The sequence below is a fragment of the Podarcis cretensis genome (assembly GCF_951804945.1).
Source record: "Podarcis cretensis genome assembly, chromosome: 17".
Taxonomy (NCBI): domain Eukaryota; kingdom Metazoa; phylum Chordata; class Lepidosauria; order Squamata; family Lacertidae; genus Podarcis; species Podarcis cretensis.
The window spans coordinates 9037300-9057603 of record NC_137187.1 but is presented as its reverse complement, the minus strand read 5'-3'; the positions used below and the strand labels follow the sequence as shown (position 1 = coordinate 9057603).

The 20304-nt window shown below is 46.5% G+C and overlaps 1 protein-coding gene across 3 annotated transcripts; it reads right to left on the bottom strand.

The window, feature by feature from the left end:
* Window positions 1-2014: 2014 nt before the first annotated feature.
* Window positions 2015-19502, bottom strand: HOPX (HOP homeobox). 3 transcript variants are annotated; one of them, XM_079959907.1, is made up of 4 exons: window positions 18993-19502; window positions 11410-11453; window positions 6640-6817; window positions 2015-3100 (listed from the first exon to the last, which is right to left on the bottom strand). In XM_079959907.1, exons 3-4 carry the CDS (start codon window positions 6781-6783, stop codon window positions 3023-3025), a joined length of 222 nt encoding a protein of 73 aa, XP_079816033.1. In that variant the 5' UTR covers window positions 6784-6817; window positions 11410-11453; window positions 18993-19502; the 3' UTR covers window positions 2015-3022. The 3 variants fall into 3 exon arrangements, with proteins under 3 accessions (XP_079816033.1, XP_079816034.1, XP_079816032.1); XM_079959908.1 differs by having other exon boundaries at window positions 11418-11453; XM_079959906.1 differs by lacking the exon at window positions 11410-11453 and having other exon boundaries at window positions 18997-19499.
* Between the last annotated feature and the right edge of the window lie 802 nt (window positions 19503-20304).

Sequence of the window (20304 nt, the reverse complement as noted above, 5' to 3'; positions counted from 1 at the left end):
TGCTTAATCCCGTCCCCTTCTCCAACTAGAGATATAAATGTGGACTTTGTAGTGGTTGAATGGACTTGGTTCTGGCTATGCATAATATTATAGAACTGTGAAACTGAAGTGAAGAGGGGAAGAAGAAGAAGAAGAAGAAGAAGAAGAAGAAGAAGAAGAAGAAGAAGCAGCAGCAGCAGAAGAGGAGGAGGAGTTTGGATTTGATATCCCGCTTTATCACTACCCGAAGGAGTCTCAAGCGGCTAACAATCTCCTTTCCCTTCTTCCAAAACAACAAACACTCTGTGAGGTGAGTGGGGCTGAGAGACTTCAGAGAAGTGTGACTAGCCCAAGGTCACCCAGCAGCTGCATGTGGAGGAGCGGAGACGCGAACCCGGTTCACCACATTACGAGTCTACCGCTCTTAACCACTACACCACACTGGCTCACAGCTTTTCTTATCTGTGTAGGGGGTGGGGGTTGGGAATTACTCAGCACTCCCTTGGAAATCTACCTCCTTTAAGGGAACAAACAGAACAAACAGAAAGATGCAGTGACAAATTTGCATTATTTTTTGTATCTATAAAGGTAAAGGTAAAGGTACCCCTGCCCGTACGGGCCAGTCGTGTCCGACTCTAGGGTTGTGCGCCCATCTCACTTAAGAGGCCAGAGGCCAGCGCTGTCCAGAGACACTTCCGGGTCACGTGGCCAGTGTGACGAAGCTGCTCTGGTGAGCCAGCACCAGAGCAGCACACGGAAACGCCGTTTACCTTCCCGCTATAAAGCGGTACCTATTTATCTACTTGCACTTAGGGGTGCTTTCGAACTGTTAGGTGGGCAGGAGCTGGGACCGAAAGACGGGGGCTCACCTTGCTGCGGGGATTCGAACCGCCGACCATACGGTTGGCAAGTCCTAGGCACTGAGATTTTACCCACAGCGCCACCCGTGTCCCTATATTCTACCTATATTTCTCTGTAAGACAGAGTTGTTCCGCCTGGCCTTTGGCTTGGAATCAATTTGATTCCCTTCCCCTCTTTCTTTTTTCCTTTCTCCTCCTGTGATGGAACTTCTATTTGGCGACTTCCCTGGGTTTTTTTCTGGCCAATGTAGGACCGGTCTGGATAGTTAGCCTTGGTGAAGACTTAACGTTTTCATCCCCCAAAAAACGTTTTTGATTTGAGTTTCCATTGAAATGAGGCTGCATTTTAATGTTTTAATGTTGTATTTTAATCTTGTTTTTTAAGTTGTATTTCAATCAATTTGTTTTTATATTGGTTGTTAGCCACCCTGAGTCCAGTCTTGGCTGGGGAGGGCGGGGTATAAATAAAATTATTATTATTATTATTATTATTATTATTATTATTACCTACAACATTTTGTGTGTTGATTTGGAAAATAATCACAGCAACTTTTACTCTACGCGGGTGGCGCTGTGGGTTAAACCACAGAGCCTAGGACTTGCCAATCAGAAGGTCGGCAGTTCAAATCCCTGCAACGGGGTGAGCTCCCGTTGCTCGGTCCCTGCTCCTGCCCACCTAGCAGTTCGAAAGCATGTCAAAGTGCAAGTAGAAAAATAGGTACCGCTCCGGCGGAAAGGTAAACGGCGTTTCCGTGCGCTGCTCTGGTTCGCCAGAAGCGGCTTAGTCATGCTGGCCACATGACCTGGAAGCTGTACGCCGGCTCCCTCGGCCAATAAAGCGAGATGAGCGCCACCACCCCAGAGTCGGCCACGACCGGACCTAATGGTCAGGGGTCCCTTTACCTTACATGACATGTACAAATGGTTTTCCAACATTTTCTTCTTTCATTATGTTTCCACACACTCTTTATTTTTACTCAGTGCTCCCCACTTGCACCCGAGGCTACTACCACCCCCCTGGATCGTTCCACAGGGAGCAGTATTGCCTACTCTGAGAAACACTGCTGCTGGCCCTTCTTGGCATCTGTTTCTTGGTCATACAAGAACACCAGGGGTGGACTTTTCGATGATAAACTGACAGGCTGACCAAATCAACCAGAAACATGCATATCCAGTCTGATTTAACTTCCATTTTTATTCGCACATCTGGAGGGAAATACTCCTTTTAACTTAGAGGGCACGCCTTTCGGAAGACAATAAAATAAATGCGGCAACGGCGTAAGCATGCAGAGATTTTCATTCAGTAACGCTGGCATCAAGTCAACTGTGGGCACGATCCAATCCTGATACCGGGCAGCATGGGCGCTCATACCTGCATGCTAGGCACTTTACACCAAACCATCCAAGGTTAGTGGACTAACGTCGAACAAATTAAGGCCAGGGATCTGGGGAGTGGGGCGGAAGAATCTGGCTGCACTGACCAATAGTGGGTCCAGATGCCTTGATCAGTTATCAGTTTGCAGCTGTCTGGGGCTAGTGAGGCTAGATGTCCCGCTGCAGGGATTTTCCCTAGTGTGCTGTGGTGGAGGGTATCTTCATGGTGCCCAGGGCATGTGGGCATGGCCCAACCCTTGCTGCCGACGTAACGCCCAATGTTCAGTTTGGTTTACTGGAAGCTACCTCTCTGCATTCATCATTGCCTACACACTGAAATCACACCCCAACTTTTTGCCAATGCAGTTGGTTTTCTCAATGCTGCTTCCCTGCACTCCGCAAGTGAGCTCATTTTTTGAGATCCAGTGGCAGGCGACGGGCAGACCATTTCCCCCTGCTAAGTCTTCTCGTTTATATTATTAGCTTTGCCACGAATCAAGGGGAATGTTCTTACATTAATCCTAAACTACTCCATGCCACTTTAAAAGTAGCTGCAGCCAGCAGCAGTTGCAGCTCTTCCTTTATAATTTCTATACAAGAATACATTACAACTTGCATATATATATATATATCTATATGGTTTTATATAATTATTTACCCCCCCCCCCCCTCAGGTTATGTACATTTTAAATAAGGCAGCAGGTTAAATAACAGACACAATTAGTTTTGATAGCAACATGTTCCGCAGCATGAATTCATCGATGGACCCCATCAGCTTTCTAGGATTGTCTCTGGAAGGAGAGTTAAAGTCAGTCTCGGACAGACCCACATTCCGAAGGCAGCCCTTCTGACCTTCTCCACTCCGCAAGGCGCTTCTTGAACCATTTCTGGGGAAACAAAAGAGACATGGCAAGATGAAAACAGAGAAACTGAGCTGGCACAATAAATGTAGACATAGCATATAGTAATTTCACTGAGGGTGAGCTGCTGGGAGTTCAGGATGCACAGGAAGAAGAATGCGGAGTCAGGTATGGTCTAGTTCAAGGTTTCCCAAACTGTTCTTCAACTACAGTTCCCATCATCCTTAGCTATGAGGACCAGTGGTCAGGGATGATGGGAATTGTAGTCCAAAAACAGCTGGAGACCCAACTTTGGGAAACACTGGTCTTGATACACAGCAGAATGTGATGGCAGATCCGGGGGGGGGGGGGAATGGGACATTGAGTGGACTGTACCACTTCCACTTCATACTGCAGGGGGGTATTATATATTTTAGAATGTCCTATTTTTTAGGGGGGGGGAGGTCCTGCAGCTGAGCAAATTCACACATCAGGGAGAAAGGTTGCCACACAATCCACTTCCTGCTAGCTTTCTACATGCAGAGAGGGTCCTCATCCCAGGACAAGAGACGTTTTAAAAATATGGTCCTCCACTTGCAGCTTGAAGTGGTACAGTCCATTCTAGAACCGCAAGACTCCACCACTCCATTTCTACTTCCTTCTGCTGTAGATTAGGAGCCAAACCTAATCTACATTGCACCTGTGCCTTAAAAATTACACTTACAAATTGCAATTCTCGCTCCTCAGCAAAAGCTGTTATGGGAGCGGGATAATCTAGATTGGGACTACAATGCGTTAGCGAGAGAGTTTAATCCTTCCTCTCTGTGCTATTTTCCTCTTTTCTGTTATTTGCTGCAAATCGGGCTGCCAAAGGTAGAAGGGAACATTGCTCAATAGTTATGAACTTCTGTCCCGTACGGCTGCAGGCTGTTGTTTTTGGACAATAAATATAATCAGACTAAATAGGAAGCAGTGACTTATTTAGAACATGGAGGAAACAAGACATTCTCAGGAAAGGAAAAAGAGCAGAACCAGAAAAGCAAACTAGGGGCTGCTATCTCAAAACCCATATTGTGTATACTTTAGATTGTCATACATTTTATACTGCAATGGTTTGGAAAAAAACAAAATCTTGAGTTTCAGTGCTGAAAAGCCTAATTTGGGCTTCAGCTGACTGACGTAGATCTGAAATATGTGACTCAAGGGAAGGCAGTCTCACCTCAGGCCTGACTTGAGCCAGCGAGAGACCTAGAGTTTCTGCTCATCACAACGGGATCTCATGTTTGTATCAAGTTTCCCACTCACAATCCTGGCCATCTTTTTGCTTGGAATCATGACAGTGATGAAGTAACCCCAACCCCTTGTTAATGGCGGGTGCCGTTGAAGAAGAAGAAGAAGAGTTTGGATTTGATATCCCGCCTTTCACTCCCTTTAAGGAGTCTCAAAGCGGCTAACATTCTCCTTTCCCTTCCTCCCCACAACAAACACTCTGTGAGGTGAGTGGGGCTGAGAGACTTCATGACTGGCCCAAGGTCACCCAGCAGCTGCATGTGGAGGAGCGGAGATGCGAACCCGGTTCCCCAGATTACGTGTCTACCACTCTTAACCACTACATTAGAAGTACGAAATTCACCACATGGTGGGCAGGATAAACCACTAGCAACATGGCTGGAGGTACCCCAGAGAGGTACTGAAACCCTGTTAGGCCAGTGCTGTGTCACTTGATTGCTCAAAAAGTTGAGGATTCATAGCTGAATGTGTGAATGGTCCCTAATGGAATGAAAACCACTGAGGGCCAGATTAAAAAGGAAAAGGGACCCCTGACCATTAGGTCCAGTCGTGACTAACACTGGGGTTGTGGCGCTCATCTCATTTTATTGGCCGAGGGAGCCAGCATACAGCTTCCGGGTTATGTGGCAAGCATGACTAAGCTGCTTCTGGCGAACCAGAGCAGCGCACGGAAACTCCGTTTACCTTCCCACCAGAGCGGTACTTATTTATCTCCTTGCACTTTTTTGACATGCTTTCGAACTGCTAGGTTGGCAGGAGCAGGGACCGAGCAACAGGAGCTCACCCCGTTGCGGGGATTCGAACCGCCAACCTTCTGATTGGCAAGTCCTAGGCTCTGTAGTTTAACCCACAGCGCCACCCACGTCCCTATTAGATCCAGGGCCAGATTAGATCCACCTTAAAAATAAATAAAAAATCACATGCCTATCTTGTTCGTTAATAGAGTTGTTGGGGTGGAAGTCTAATTTTAATTAGAGACAGGGCTGGATCTTCCCGCCGAACCTGCTTTTCCTTCTTTTGTTCCATCACTACAAACACATCATGCTGGGAGGAAATGCACAATCAGGGAAGTAAGGAGAAGCCTTTTCTATTTATTGTGATTCAGCAACCATGGCTGGCCTTGTCACACGCCCACCCCCCCACCCCCATTCACCACTTCTAGTTTGGCCCTGAGGTAATGTGAGGTGGGGACACAGAGGTCCTGTCTGTGGTTCTGCTGACCAGTTCACATGTCCAAGTCACCCACTTGCTGTTGCAAACGTTGAGAAAGACAAACATCTTTTTTGGGAGAGAATAATAGAATTGTAGAGTTGGGAGGGACCCTGAGGATCATCTAGGTAAAGGTAAAGGGTAAAGGGACGCCTGACCGTTAGGTCCAGTCGCGGACGACTCTGGGGTTCCGGCGCTCATTTCGCTTTACTGGCCGAGGGAGCTGGCGTACAGCTTCCGGGTCACGTGGCCAGTATGACTAAGCCGCTTCTGGCGAACCAGAGCAACGCACGGAAACGCCGTTTACCTTCCCGCCGGAGCGGTACCTATTGATCTACTTGCACTTTGACGTGCTTTCGAACTGCTAGGTTGGCAGGAGCAGGGACCGAGCAACGGGAGCTCACCCCGTCGCAGGGATTCGAACCACTGACCTGATCTGCAAGCCCTAGGCTCTGTGGTTTAACCCACAGTGCCACCCGCTTCCCTGAGGATCATCTAGTCCAGAGCTTTTTAAACATTTCATGTTGGTGACACACTTTTTGGACACATATCATTTCATGACACATTAATTCAGTTTTAATAACAAACTGGAGGTTAAACTAACCCCTTTCCAGCCCCGGAAGCATTCACACAAAACACCTACACGCTGCAACCGACACGCTAATGTGTCACCACACACAGTTTGGAAAACTTTGATTTAGTTCAACCCCCTGCAATGCAGGAATATACAGCTGTCCCATTTTTAATGGGTATTTTTTGAAGTTTAATGTTTTATTATGTGTTTATATGAATTGGAAGCTGCCTGCCAGAGTGGCTGGGGCAACCCAGCCAGAATGGGCAAGGTATAAATACTGTAATAAAATTATTGTGATGATGATGATGATGATGATTCTTATATGGAGATCAAACCTGCAACCTTAGCGTTATCAGCACCACACTCTAACCAACTGAGCTATCTCCAGCCAGCAGGAGGCTCTGGTTAGGAAGACACTTTGAAAGCACTGAGACCAAGGGAGAGGCTATGGTCCCTACAGGCCTGGATCCTGGGGTCAGAGCTGGCCTTTGCGTTCTGCAGCTCAGTCACTCACCAGAGTCTCTTCCTCAGACAGTCCTGCCTCAGCAGCTATGAGGCAAAGGGTGGCTGGGTCCGGGTGCTTGTTGACTTTGTTGAAGTTATACTCCAGAATCTCTATCTGTTCCTCTGTGGGGCTGGCCGCCGTTTCGGTGGACATCTTCTCTTGGCACAAGTTTGCCTGCAACAGTGAGCTGTGGAGAAAAGCATAGGGACAGCAGAGTCAGACCTTGCATGTAGTTAATCACTCGATCACCCTCTTTGGTGCAACTGAAACAATTTTGGGGGGGGGCAATTTTTTGGGGGGGATGCTGCCTTACTGACTTCTACTGTTGGTCCATCTAGTTCGCATTTGTCTACACTAGTGTTCTTCAATCTTTGGCCCCCCCAGACTTTGTTGGACTACAACTACCATCATCCTTGATCATTGGCTAAGATGTCTGAGGATGATGGGAGATGTAGTCCAACAACACCTGGGGACCCAATGTTGGAGAGCACTGGTCTACACTGACTGCCAGTGATTCTTCATGGGTTCAGATATGAGTCTTGCCTGCCAATGCCAGACAGGGAATCTGGGGCCTTCTACATGCCAAGCAGACGGTCTACTGCTGAGCTAAGACCCTTCTCAAAAATTGTCCAATCTTGCCATTCATCATTTAAATGTGAAATGCCAAATTTGTAATCTGCATGTACGATCCCCCTTCGTAAAATCCAAAGCACAGGTGCTTCACCGTTAATGACAACTTCAGCTCATTTGTGGTGAAACTATCAACTGAGAAACAAGTAGCTCTGAAGGTTGGATTCTGCTCACAATTCGCAAGACCATTTTATTTGGCATTTCCCACTTTGTGTTTAGAATGAATGAAGAGATCAAACTCCTTTCTGAGATGACCTGGGCAGGCCAATCCGATGGTTTCTGCTCATAGCTGTCAACGTTTCCCTTTCTTTAAGGGAAATTCCCTTATACCGAATAGGATTCCTCGCAAGAAAAGGGAAAAGTTGACAGCTATGCTTCTGCCACACCAGCCTCTGCAAGCTGCAGTTTAAGTCACCATCCTCTGTACACCTTGACAGCAAAATACAAAGCACGGGAAGAGTTGTGGTGTTGATGCAGTGCAGCCACACCGACAACTATTCCTGCAGAATCTCTGGAAGTTCCTTCAAGTCACTCGCCACCCACACAACATGCCCAATGCATAGTGCAAAGCAACATGTGGCAACGACCAGACATCACCATGACATCAATGCACCCATGGGCCTGCTCCTTCATATATTGTGTGCATTTGTGCAGAGAGACGTCTCGCGAGCCCACGCACAAGCCCTTGGACATCCCGTTCTGTCCCTGTCAAGGTCACCCACTTTTTGGGATGGTGCTAAAGCAAGACGGAATACCCGGAATTGGCTGTTCTGTTTATAAATAGCGTGTTGGTTTTATGCATCTGAAACCGAACCCATTTCCTCATTTCTCAAAAAAAGACTCTCCTGAATTAGGAATGGGTAACTCAGTAAATAATTCAGCAGACAAGGGAAGAATTATATTGTTAGGGTTGCTGTGGCTCATGATTCCCTAATGGACTGCAATTTCTCCTGCTTGGTGGCGGGTGTGGTTTTCCCCCATTTTAGAAATTTAAATGTGTAGTACTTAACTGCATATTATTCGCAAGAACTTTCAACACCATCTTTAAAAAAGAAAAAAGAAAGAGCAGAAGTACAGCCTCAGCAGGGGGAAATTTGGAGCTGAGAAGCAGCTCCAAAAGTTTAGGGGGGGGTGATGTTTAACCTACAGCTTTGCCACCCACAAATCACCTTCCTAGCTGCTGTTCAGAACTGACATTTGACCTTATTTTGACTTCAACAACTGGAAGGGAAAAAAATCACTGGAGGTAACTGGGAGGGAGAATCTAGTAGGCAAGCTTTGGCCTTTCACATAGGGCTTCTTCCAGAGTTGTAGCTATGGGGTGGGATGGGGGTCTAGCCAGGGTTTTTGCCCCAGGTGAAGCCTCCAGAGGGGTGTCATTAAGGGTGTGTGTGTGTGTGTGTGTGAGTGAGTGAATGAATGTGCATGGGGGCACCAAATTGGGTCTTTGACCTGTCTGAAATAAAGCCTACTTTTGCCACTGCTTCTTCAGGGATGACTACCAGGGATGACTGAGATCTATACCATGCATTTAAAGCACATCCAACACACATTTAAAACACATAACTTCCCCCAAAGAATCATAAGAACTCTGGTTTTTCCCTCACAGAGCTACAATTCCAGCAACCTTAACAAGCCACAGTTCCCAGGATTCCTTGGGAGAAGCCGTGTGCTTTAAATGTATGTTGGATGTGCCCACAGAAATACACAAATTCATGGAGGAAAAATGGGATCTGTGACTCCAGGATCAGAGGCAGCATGTTGTTCTTGCCTGCCTAGAACATCCTTAGAGTTCTGGTTTACTCAGTCCCTAGTACCATTTTTTCAATATCAAACTGCTCTGTGCTGGCATTATTTGGAAACACAGTAAAATTTCTAAAATGTGGCAAGCTGGCATTATTTGGAAACACAGTAAAATTGCTAAAATGTGGTAAAACTAGTACTGGCTCTCACTCATCCTCCCCAGGCTTTTCAGCTGTTCCTTCCCACCTTCAGAGGTTTCAACCACAACCCTTGAAAGTTTTGAAAAAAATCAGGAAAGCAGTTTTGTGGATGTTGATGCAGACTCTGATATCAGCATTTCAGAAGCAGCAAAACTGCGACGCAGAATGGCAAAGAAACTTCATCAAGGTTAAGAGAGAAGCACAAGCCACAGAAGGAAATTGATTACATCTCCTCTCTCCAAATCTACCTAAACCAGCGGACGTGATGCTCTTTGGCAATATTTAAGCCTCTGCAGAGAGATACAAAAATACCACCAAGATATCCTTTGTATCCTTTGAAAGTGATTTTTTTTTTTACCATTACTGTATATGACTTTGATGCTGTTGATGGATCTTCTTTGAAGTAAACACAACAAAGAGCCTTGAAGATGAATGAACTGTTGCACAAACTTTGGTGGACTAATGTCCACTTCATCAGATGCGTGAAGGTTAATCCTGAGCATGCATGTACACAAAACACATGTTCAGAAGGCACTGGAATCCCAAAAGTACAGACAGTCAGCCAGTGGCATAGCGTGGGGGGTGCAGAGGGGCCGGCCGCACCGGGCGCAACATCTGGGGGTTAGGGTTAGGGGGCGCAAATCCACGGGTTAGGGGGCACAAATTACTTGCCTTGCCCCGGGTGCTGACAACCCACGCTACGCCACTGCAGTCAGCTCTTTCAGACGTCCTCCTTATTGCACATTAATCAGGATTTGCACTCACAATGGTATTGGGGCAATCATCCGTGATCCTGCTTTTAATATTATTTGCACCTGCAAAAGTTTTGGGGAGCTCATACCGCTTCATTTCCATTCAGTGCATATTGTGCACCTTTATTCAAAATCCTATAGCTTTTCATGCCACAAATGTCTGTGCGTCTCACTTCTTTTTTGCACCACAGGCCTTCCAGATAGCAATAATGTGGTAACAATGGAGAAGCATGTGTATAAAAGAGGGTGCAGAGAAAGGTTTCCAGGGAGATGGGAAATGCTACAGCTCAAGTCCTGCCCATGTTCTGTCAACTGCCCATCCTGCTAGTTGAACAAAAGGGACTAAGCAGCAAAGTATCAGACTGTAAAAGGGATGGCAAAAACTGATAGCGATAAAACCAGCAATACTTGCACACTAAGCCTCCTGACTTGAAACAAAACAAAACAAAACAAATTTACCACAAATGCACTATGGACAGGTACTATATATTGCAGAATACACCTGCGATAAACATCAGTCTGGAGAGGCCCAATGATTGTTACCTTATTAACCGTGATTGTTCACAAAAGAGCCTTTTGTAACAGATAGTGCAGACAACCCGATAAGCCAACTAACACAAGTAATTTAGTGATAAAAATCCACTAGGCAGTGACTGTTCCTTGAAGCGACTTGCCTATTTCACTCCCCTGGAGAGCCAGTGTGGCTTAATGGTTAGAGCGTTGGACTCAAACCTGGGAGAGAAGGGTTTGAATCTCCAACTCACTGGGCGTCCTTGGGCCAGTCGCAATCTCGTAGTCTAACCTACTTCACAGCGTTCCTGTGAGGATGAAATGGGGGGGGGGGGGAGAGAATTATGTACACCACCTCAGGGTCCCTGGGAGATAAAGGTGGTGTATTAATTAATGAATTAATAATCAATTGTAATTAGTTAATTAAATACCCTGAACATGGCAGCTCCCATCCTGCTGATTCTCCCAGGTTTAAAAGTGAACTGGGGATTGAAATCAGGGATTTAAAGTAAGGTAAAAAAAAAAGGTAAAGGACCCCTGGGTGGTTAAGTCCAGTCAAATGCGACTACGGGGTTGCGGCGCTCATCTCGCTTTCAGGCCAAGGGAGCCACCGTTTGTCCACAGACAGCTTTCCGGGTCGTGTGGCCAGCATGACTAAACTGCTTCTGGCGCAACGGGACACCGTGACAGAAACCAGAGCGCACGGAAATGCCATTTACCTTCCCGCCAGAGCGGTGCCTATTTATTTACTTGCACTAGTGTGCTTTCGAACTGCTAGGTTGGCAGGAGCCAGGACAGAGCAACGGGAGCTCACCTCGTTGTGGGGATTCGAACCGCTGACCTTCTGATTGGCAAGCCCAAGAGGCTGAGTGGTTTAGACCACACCACCCACGTCCCATTTTTAAAGTGCAGCATGGTTGGGTGGGTTGGAGAAGATGACTTACTTTTTTACCTGAAACTGATGGTTCCTGCAGAGTTTCGTTCTCCCCTTCTTAAAGAATGCAAACCGAAACAAAACAAAATGCACAGTCAGCTGATCTGTGCTCATGGGGAAAGACTGAAGTTGCTCCTCATATCCAAATTCAAGTCCTTGTGGGTGTGGACAACTCTGGTCTAATGTGGAGCAGAGGAAATTGGATAATGCTAACTAATGCTCCAAGGTGGACCAGCCCTGTGTTTCTAGGGTTGAAGACTTAATCCTGCACACGAGCAGATTGGCACATCCAGTTTGGCTGGCAGCAAAAGCTCATGTCAGTAAATTGTGACACCCCCACCACAACGCGTTCCATAAATAGAACCTGCAAGAACCAATTCGGAAGTCAATGAAGCAAACAACTCTGTAGGCAGGAAGCCTATTGAAAGAGGAATATCTTAGACATCCTTCATGCTACTAAGGGGTTTACGCTTAAACTGCAGGTTGTTGTTTTTTTATGAAGATGGCATTATCTGTGTGGGTCTGATAATTATCAGGAGCATAGTAGGAGTTGGTAGGGACATTTAACCCTTTCCTCCCTGTTAGGTTGTGGGCTGTTCAGCAGCTTCTGAGGCCACAGCCTCCTCAATGGCTTTCTGTAGCGTGAGGTCTGGCTTGGCGAGGAGACGCCGTTGCAGATGGATGTCCCAGACCCCGCAGACGATTCGATCCATCAGGGCATCGTCTAAGTCTCGGAACTCGCAGTGCATTGCAGCCTGTCGCAGGGCGGTGGTGTAGTTGTTGATTGACTCCCCCTCTGCCTGGTTCCGGTGGTAGAATGCATGGCGGGCAGCAATCTTGGACGGCTTTGGTGCGTAGTGGTTGCGGAGCTTCTCTTGGATCGTGTCCCATGGTGTTGCTTGGACTGCTTCAGGCGCAACCAATGCTCGGGCCGTCTCAAACACCTCAGGCCCACAGAGGCTGAGGAATAGGCCCCGCTTACGCTCCTGTGATACTTCCGTCAGCTCGTTGGCTTGGAGGTAGCAGTCGAACCAAGCGAGGTAGGAGTCCCATGATTCAGAGGCTGGCGCAAATGGCGGTAGAGGCACAAGTGAAGCCATGATTCCAATGCCGGCGTGAAGGGCGATGGATGGAACACTGTGCACTAGCCAGAACAGTCAGCTCTGAATTGGTTCTGTTCAGTGATTTCGCTCAGTGATTCAGCACAGTGATTCAGCTCTGCTCAGAGGTGGCTGCATCTGGCTGTGCTCTGATGTCCATCGTTGTAGATAGTTTTCACTACATAACACTCCCCATCTTGTGGTCCCAAGGGGCTGCCCTCCTCTGAGCTGCTACTTGCATTAAGAAGAAACCCCCCATTAATCCCTTCTGGGGATTTTCAAAGCAAATACCAGCTTCAGCAGAGGGATCTTCCTCAGGTCTGCGGCAGGATTAATTTTCCAGCCCATGCCTGCTGCAGTCCAGATAATGATTAGCACCACAGCTGATCCTATTTGCATTTTTTTTAAGCCACACACAACTGCACCTTACATGCAAAGAGCTACTTAATGCCTAATTTTGTTTTCCCCTCAAGCCGTAAGCTACCATGCTGACAGAGTGCTTAGCAAACTCGCATTTTAAAATATGAAATCCGTGTTTTGCCTAACAAATGTGAACGGGAATGTTGAGGACTGTAGGAAACACATGCAAGCTTGGTGATGCCCCCTTCATTTCTGTCTGAATAACCTTTACTGAAATACAGCTTTATATAACTCCTGCATTCGCCCCAACAATCATTAGCTACCTGCTAACAGCAACTGGCTGAGCTGGCACTTCCAAGGATGGAGCATTAGAGCACACTGGGCTCATTCACCAAAGGTTGTTTTGGGATTGTTCTGTCCCCAATTTGAATAGAAACTTAATCCCAGACCAGCCTGTCTTCCAGGAAGCACAGCTTTGTTGCTCTCTCTTCCCTGCCCTTGTCAACACTGGGCTCACTCAGCAACCCTTTGGCAGCTCTCGGGTCCCGAGGAGAGAATAGCTGAGCTCAGCCCCCCTGCTAAAAGCTTGAGTAGGCCAAGGTTGGCTCTGCATATTAATTCGCCAAGCGGTGCCAGCAAAGAGCCGTGGCAATGTGTCAAGTGCCACAGTGTCTTCTTCCAGTGAAACCAAATCAGCAAGAATAGGTTGGAGAGTTAGGGCTCTTCTGGACAATTCTGTTTATCGTGCATTAATGATTATTTCATACCCCCCAACTGCCCCAATTAAATCGGGACATCCTGGTTTGGGGCGTCATGCTCCCAGCACGGTGCACAAAAACACGTGAAGTCGTGAATCATGTGACTCGCACGGGAGTGGGACCGGGAAGACACGAGTCCTGGTTTGGGGCATCAACATGTTGGAGGGTGTGCTATTAGTGCTCATGATGGTATTATTGGGGCGGTTATACATGATCACACTTTCAATGTCCGTTTCAACATAATGAGTCATTTCCAACCCAAGAGTTCAGTGCACCATCATTTATTGGCCATTTATTGGTTTTTAATGGTCTTACATTGGCTTGTGTGTGGTCTATTGCCTTGCTGTATTTTTAGGGGAAGTGTGGTCTGTAAACATTTAAATAAATAATTTATACGGATCTTTTTATTGACTTTGTTGGCATTTTGAGCACTGCATACTGCCTTGTTGCATTTTTAGAAAAAGTGTGAGCTATACATATTTTAAATAAATACATAAATAAATTTATAATAGCTGAAGGGGGATGAAACTAATATAGAGATTTATGTGGCGTTTCAATTGGCAGAGGGTTGGCGGGGTGTTGGGGTTATGGTCTGGCTGACTCCTCCTCTCTCTTTATTTTTATTTAATTTACTGCATTTCTATACTACCCAATAACCAAAGTTTTCTGGACGGTTTAAACTAAAAATATTTAAATCATGATGCACAATGCACATGACATCTGAGTTAGAAAAACAGCACAGTATAGAGTCAAAACGTACAACAGAAGAGACAGCTGTGCAAATGATCTCAAATGCACTTTCTGAAAGGCCTGAAAGGACAATACAATAGGGCTTCACCTGGCGCTGACAATACTACAATGTGGGCCTTAGGAGAGCCTCCCTGAAGATGGTATTCCACAACTGAGGCACCACCCCAGAAAATGCCCTATTCCCATTAGTCATCTGTCACCCCTCATTTCATAGGTATAGCTGGAGAAGGGCCTCTGAAGATGACCTTACAGTCCAGAAAGGTGTGGATGTGTGTATCCTCCAGGTCGCTTGGCCTCAAGCCACTTCTAGCTTTAAAAGTGAACATGAGAATTTTGAACTGAGTCTCCTGGAAACAGACTGGTAGCCAGTTCTGACAGCATAGTGCCAGCATAATCTATATTGGCCAGTCCCAATGAACAACGTGGTGGCGCTATTTTGGACAAACACAGGTTCCTGTGCCCTTTTGAAAGGCAGCTCCGTGGCCTAACATGGATTGCCAGGGCCCGGGGCCGTGCGGTTGGGTGTGGGAGATGGACAGAGTACACATGCGTATTCAATTGCCTAGCAGCGCCCACGTCACCCCAGACGAAATGTTGGCAGGTATGATGGAGTCATGAGACACCAGAGCCAGGGAGATAAGTAACTATACAACCTTCAGAAGACATCTGAAGGCAGCCCTGTATAGGGAAGGGTTTTTTTTAATGTTTGATGTTTTATTATGTTTTTATGCATGTTAGAAGTCGCCCAGAGTGGCTGGGCAACCCAGTCAGATGGGCGGGGTATAAATAGTAAAATTATTATCATTATTATTATGGAATAAAGGTAAAGGGACCCCTGACCATTAGGTCCAGTTGTGACCGACTCTGGGGTTGCGGCACTCATCTCGCTTTATTGGCCGAGGGAGCTGGCGTACTGCTTCCGGGTCATGTGGCCAGCATGACTGAGCCGCTTCTGGCGAACCAGAGCAGTGCACGGAAACGCCGTTTGCCTTCCCGCTGGAGTGGTACCTATTTATCTACTTGCACTTTGATGTACTTTCGAACTGCTAGGTTGGCAGGAGCTGCGACCAAGCAATGGGAGCTCACCCTGTCGTGGGGATTCGAACTGCCGACCTTCTGATCAGCAAGTCCTAGGCTCTGTGGTTTAACCCAAAGCGCCACCCGCGTCCCGATATTATGGAATAGGACATACCTTTTTTTATCAGAGAAATGTTGAAGGGTATGGTGCATGTGTGTGCACCAACTCCAACACACACCCACACCCACACACCCCAGCTGGATTTTTAGTCTGGCTGTGCATCTTCCACAGCTGGCTGCTGGCCCAAACAGTAAAATTCTGGTCAGGCCAGTAAAATCCCTAAGCAAGTGGCACTTCTTAATTGGCAGTTGAGTTGCCAACACAGCCTGAGCTAGCCCTGATCTTAGCAGGAAGCCATTCCCATCAGGCCTGGGTTGTTTCCAATGTAAGTCCTACTCAGACCAGACCCACTGAAATTAATAGATAAGGCTTTCTTAGCTCCATCATTTTCAGTAGCTAAACTCTGAGTATAGGTGAGCTGGAGACAGTCATCTGTGGGCAGAGAGCAACTAATGCTTTGAGATGTTGCTCAGGTGATACCTTGGCAAACGTGTCTCCATCCCAGGTTTCCTAAGATATTGCAGGGGTGGAGGCTGCAAGAAGGTTGGAAAAGTGGGAGGAAGGGAGATCTGGCAACTGGGATGTCTGCCAATCCTCTTCTGCAAATGCCATTGCCTGTGGTTGTCCACCCCTCTCTCCAGGTGGATCACGTCCATGTTTGGAGTCTAGTTGGGGTAGATGTTTGAAGGAAGATAACTGTCCATCTAGTTAAAGCTATGGTCTTCCAAGGAATGATGTATGGAAGTGAGAGCTGAACCATAAAGAAGGCAGATCACCAAAGAATTGATGCTTTTGAATTATGGTGCTGGAGGACACTCTTGAGAGTCCCATGAACTGCAAGAAGATCAAACCTATCCATTCTGAAGGAAATCAGCCCTGAGTGCTCCCTGGAAGGACAGATCCTGAAGCTGAGACTCCAATACTTTGGCCACCTCATAAGAAGAGAAGACTCCCTGGAAAAGACCCTGAGGTTGGGAAAGATGGAAGGCACAAGGAGAAGGGGATGACAGAGGACGAGATGGTTGGACAGTGTTCTTGAAGCTACCAGCATGAGTTTGACCAAACTGCGGGAGGCAGTGGAAGACAGGAGTGCCTGGTGTGCTCTGGTCCATGGGGTCACGAAGAGTCGGACACGACTAAACGACTAAACAACAACAAGCTGCAGCAGGGGAGAACTGGCCTGTAGGGAAATGTTGAAGCAGCCTTCTCTTACCCATTGTGTCAGTCCTTCAACTGCACCCTCAACCTCCACGTTAGCATTACCCCCCAAAAAAAAAAAAAAAAGGTAGGGAAACAAATGGGTTTAACTTTCCACCAACATCCACATCTGTCCTGAGCCACAATAGTACTATTAACAAGGGAATGGATTGATGTTACAGGTACACATGTCAGAAGCACACAACTCTTTTTGAAAAAAGATGGTTCTTTGACCCCACTTGATAATGTTGCAATGACAAGCTAGCACCAAGCAACCACAACGAATGCTCTTCCAAAACACTATTTGGTTTGTTTGTGTGTGCTTTTTTGCAATTTAATCTTAACAATCTTCAGCAGGAGGCCTTCGAACCTTGCCAAGAACCTTGCCCCACCCCAACTGAAAGGTAAAAAAGCTTCCAGGAGCGTTAATATGACAGAGATTGGCACTTCTGAAACTGGGCACCTGTTGCATTCAGCTGAGTCCTCAAATGTCACCCTGGCCACCTGCCTCAGTGACCTGTCCCTGGAATTATTTTTGCTGAGGAACCTAGGAAACAGGTGCAAGAGCGTCAAACAAATATTGCTTATCAAACAGCTTGTTTGAATAGCAGGTATTTGGCTGGCGGTTGTCTTCCAAGAACAAACAGCAGGCTTCTCATTCCGCTGGAAAGAGAAACCACTCTGTTAACATGCTCTTTTCTTCCTAGCTCTGTCATAATTTGACAAGTGTACACCTGAATAATGCATGCTTCTGGAGCCCTGCAGCGCTCAGCACAGCCTTTCAATGGTCCCTGGATCATGCTGAAAGCAATTGCTCAAGTTGCTATTCTTAGCCTCTGTTTATTTCTCACTCCTTCCATCCTCCTCAGAACAAACTGTTGGCAAACGCTATCCTCATGGAAAGTGCCATAGGCTATCTTTATAGGGAAGCACATACATTCCATGGTTTTTCTACCAAACTCTGGTTTTCTCAGTCTGCTGAGCTTACAAGGGACCACAGCAGAATGAACAAGGCGAACAGGGGCTGCGTATACCCCGTGCATTTAAAGCACATGGTTTCTCCCAAAGAATTATGGGAAGTGTAGTTTTCCCCCTCACAGAGCTTCAACTCTCAGCAGCCTTAACAAACTACAGTTCCCAGGATTCTCTGGAGGACCTCATGCACTTTAGATGTGCTTTAAATGTATGACATGTATACAACCTGGAGTTTGGCAAACGATAACAAAACTCAACAGACACAAAGCATTATTTCACACATGATTTTTCTATATACAATATGACCGCCTCTGGAGGATTTTGCATAGTTTGTTGACTTTTGATGGCTGGTGGTTACTAGCTGGTAAAATTTTCATCCATTAAAAAAATTAGAATCTCGTCAGTTGGAGAAAACAAGTCTGACTTTCGCGGCTGATTTGAAAGAAGCTGCTTTGCGGATACGAAGGGGAAATTTTGCCTTTGAAGACACGCCAAACGCAAAAAGATCCTCATTGCCTGCTCCCCCTGGCTGAGCTGGTACATTGTAAATGAGCAGTTTCCTACATAAGGTACCATAAATGTCCAATGCACTTTTGCACAAGGCAAGATCGTGAAGCCGAAGCGAATACTTGCAAATATTTGGAGTCTGGTACACATGTGGGAAGTTACATTTTCAATTCAGCATTCAAATTGTCTTTTTGAAATGTAACATTTGCCTCTCCAAATCGGAGTACTTTGGACTTGTCGGCATCGTTTGGGTGTTCTGTCGCTGTCACATCATAAAACACTGTTTCACGCCAACTGTCTAACGCTATTAGATGCTAAAACCAACGACATGTCAAGAGGTACCGTAGAAATATTAAGGTAATCTTTATCAAGGCAACATGCTCATATCAGTACACCTTTGAAAATGTCCACAAAAGGGAGCTGGCCATCACCTCTCCCCCACCTCTGTTATTTGTTCCTTTTGACTCTTCCTTCCCTATACCATCAAAATGTAGGTTGTAAATGCATCTTTCTTTTTCCTCTTCTGCTGTTGCTCTGCGAGTGTGGCAGTGCTTTATAAAACAGCATCCAAAAAACCTACAAGCAGCAGCAGCAGCAAAGATGCAGGAAGAACGCTCTCTGTCTGCAGCATGTAGTTTGGAAGCAAATGACATTCCTCGCCTCCTGGATCTTCTTTCCTAAAGCTGCCCCGGCTTCGTTGCAAATTCCTGACCCCTTTTTGCTTTCCATCAGAGAAGAAGCATCAACGAATCATTAACTTCAGCCTGGGCTCTCAGGTCAGATCAATGCGTTCTGCTCAGTTTTGCACTTACCTGGGCAAGGACCGGATCTTCTTTAAGCAGCCGAGATCCTCCAAGAATGTTTAAGTACCTGTGCAGGCGGTAACCTCAAACAGCTCCTTTCTGCATGTGTGTGTGTGTATGAATGAGAAAAGGAGTGTGTGACAGGCAGAGAGGGTGTGTGTGTGTTTGTGTGTGTGTGTGTGTGTGTGTGTGTGACTTGAAAAACCTGCACCACAGGCAGACTGAAACTCAACAGCAGCTGCCTTAGCTGTTCAGCCGCTCTCGCTGCTGCAATTCAGGTTTGGCAGTCAGCTTGCTTATGTAGGATTGTGTGTGTGTGTGTGTGTGTCCCCTCTCCAAATATATCTGCTAAACTCTTCTGGGTTGCAATTCCACCCCCCTCTTCCCATATAACAAAAGCAGGATTCCTTAGGAGCAGACGAAAGCAGGAGCGAGAACAGAAGGGTGCGGGTTCTTGGCTTGTTTCTGCGGAGTGCGGCGGGTTATGGAGTCCAAGATGCTGCAGGCCTTCGAAGAGCCCTCGCCCCCTCCGAGGAAGTCGTTTTCATGAGTTCTGCTGGACTTCTGCCACTGCGAGTGTCATCCTGCCAGTTGCCTAATTAACCTCCAGTTGTTTCCCTTTGGGGGATGGAATGTACATATAGACCAAACAGAAAAGGGAGGCAGGACTCTGTTGCAACTTCCAGCTCCTCCACAAAAGCCGTGTGCTCAGTTTGGTGTGGGCACACCCTGGCATCTGAGCAGAGAGAGAGAGAGAGAGAGAGAGAGAATATGCTGTGTGCATGTGCCCAGCGCATGAATGCCGTCACATGTTGCGCAAGGGAAAACATGTGCGAGGATGACTTACCTGCTTGGGACTCTGGAAATGTAGCTATATGTGGGAGGAAAGGACCACTCCCTCCACATCGCCATGGAAGAGGCATGAAGCTGTACCCCAGAGTGTTTAATTCAATCCTGTCCAAATTTCCATTTCTCTTTCTATTTCTTCCCATTTTTTAAAATACTTATCTTCAAACAAATTTATAATTTTCATTGTTATTTGAATTCCTAAATATTTCACTTTAGGGAGCTGTGGTGAGAGGGAGCAGAACTATATTTTGGGGGGGGAAATTTAATGAATGAATTCCTATGCCCCACAAATAACCCAGAGATGCATTTTAAATAAAAGCACACATTCTATTCATGTAAAAACACCAGGCAAGCCCCACAAATAACCCAGAGATGCATTTTAAATAAAAGGACACATTCTACTCATGTAAAAACATGCTGATTCCCGGACCGTCTGCGGGCCAGATTGAGAAGGCGATTGGGCCTGAT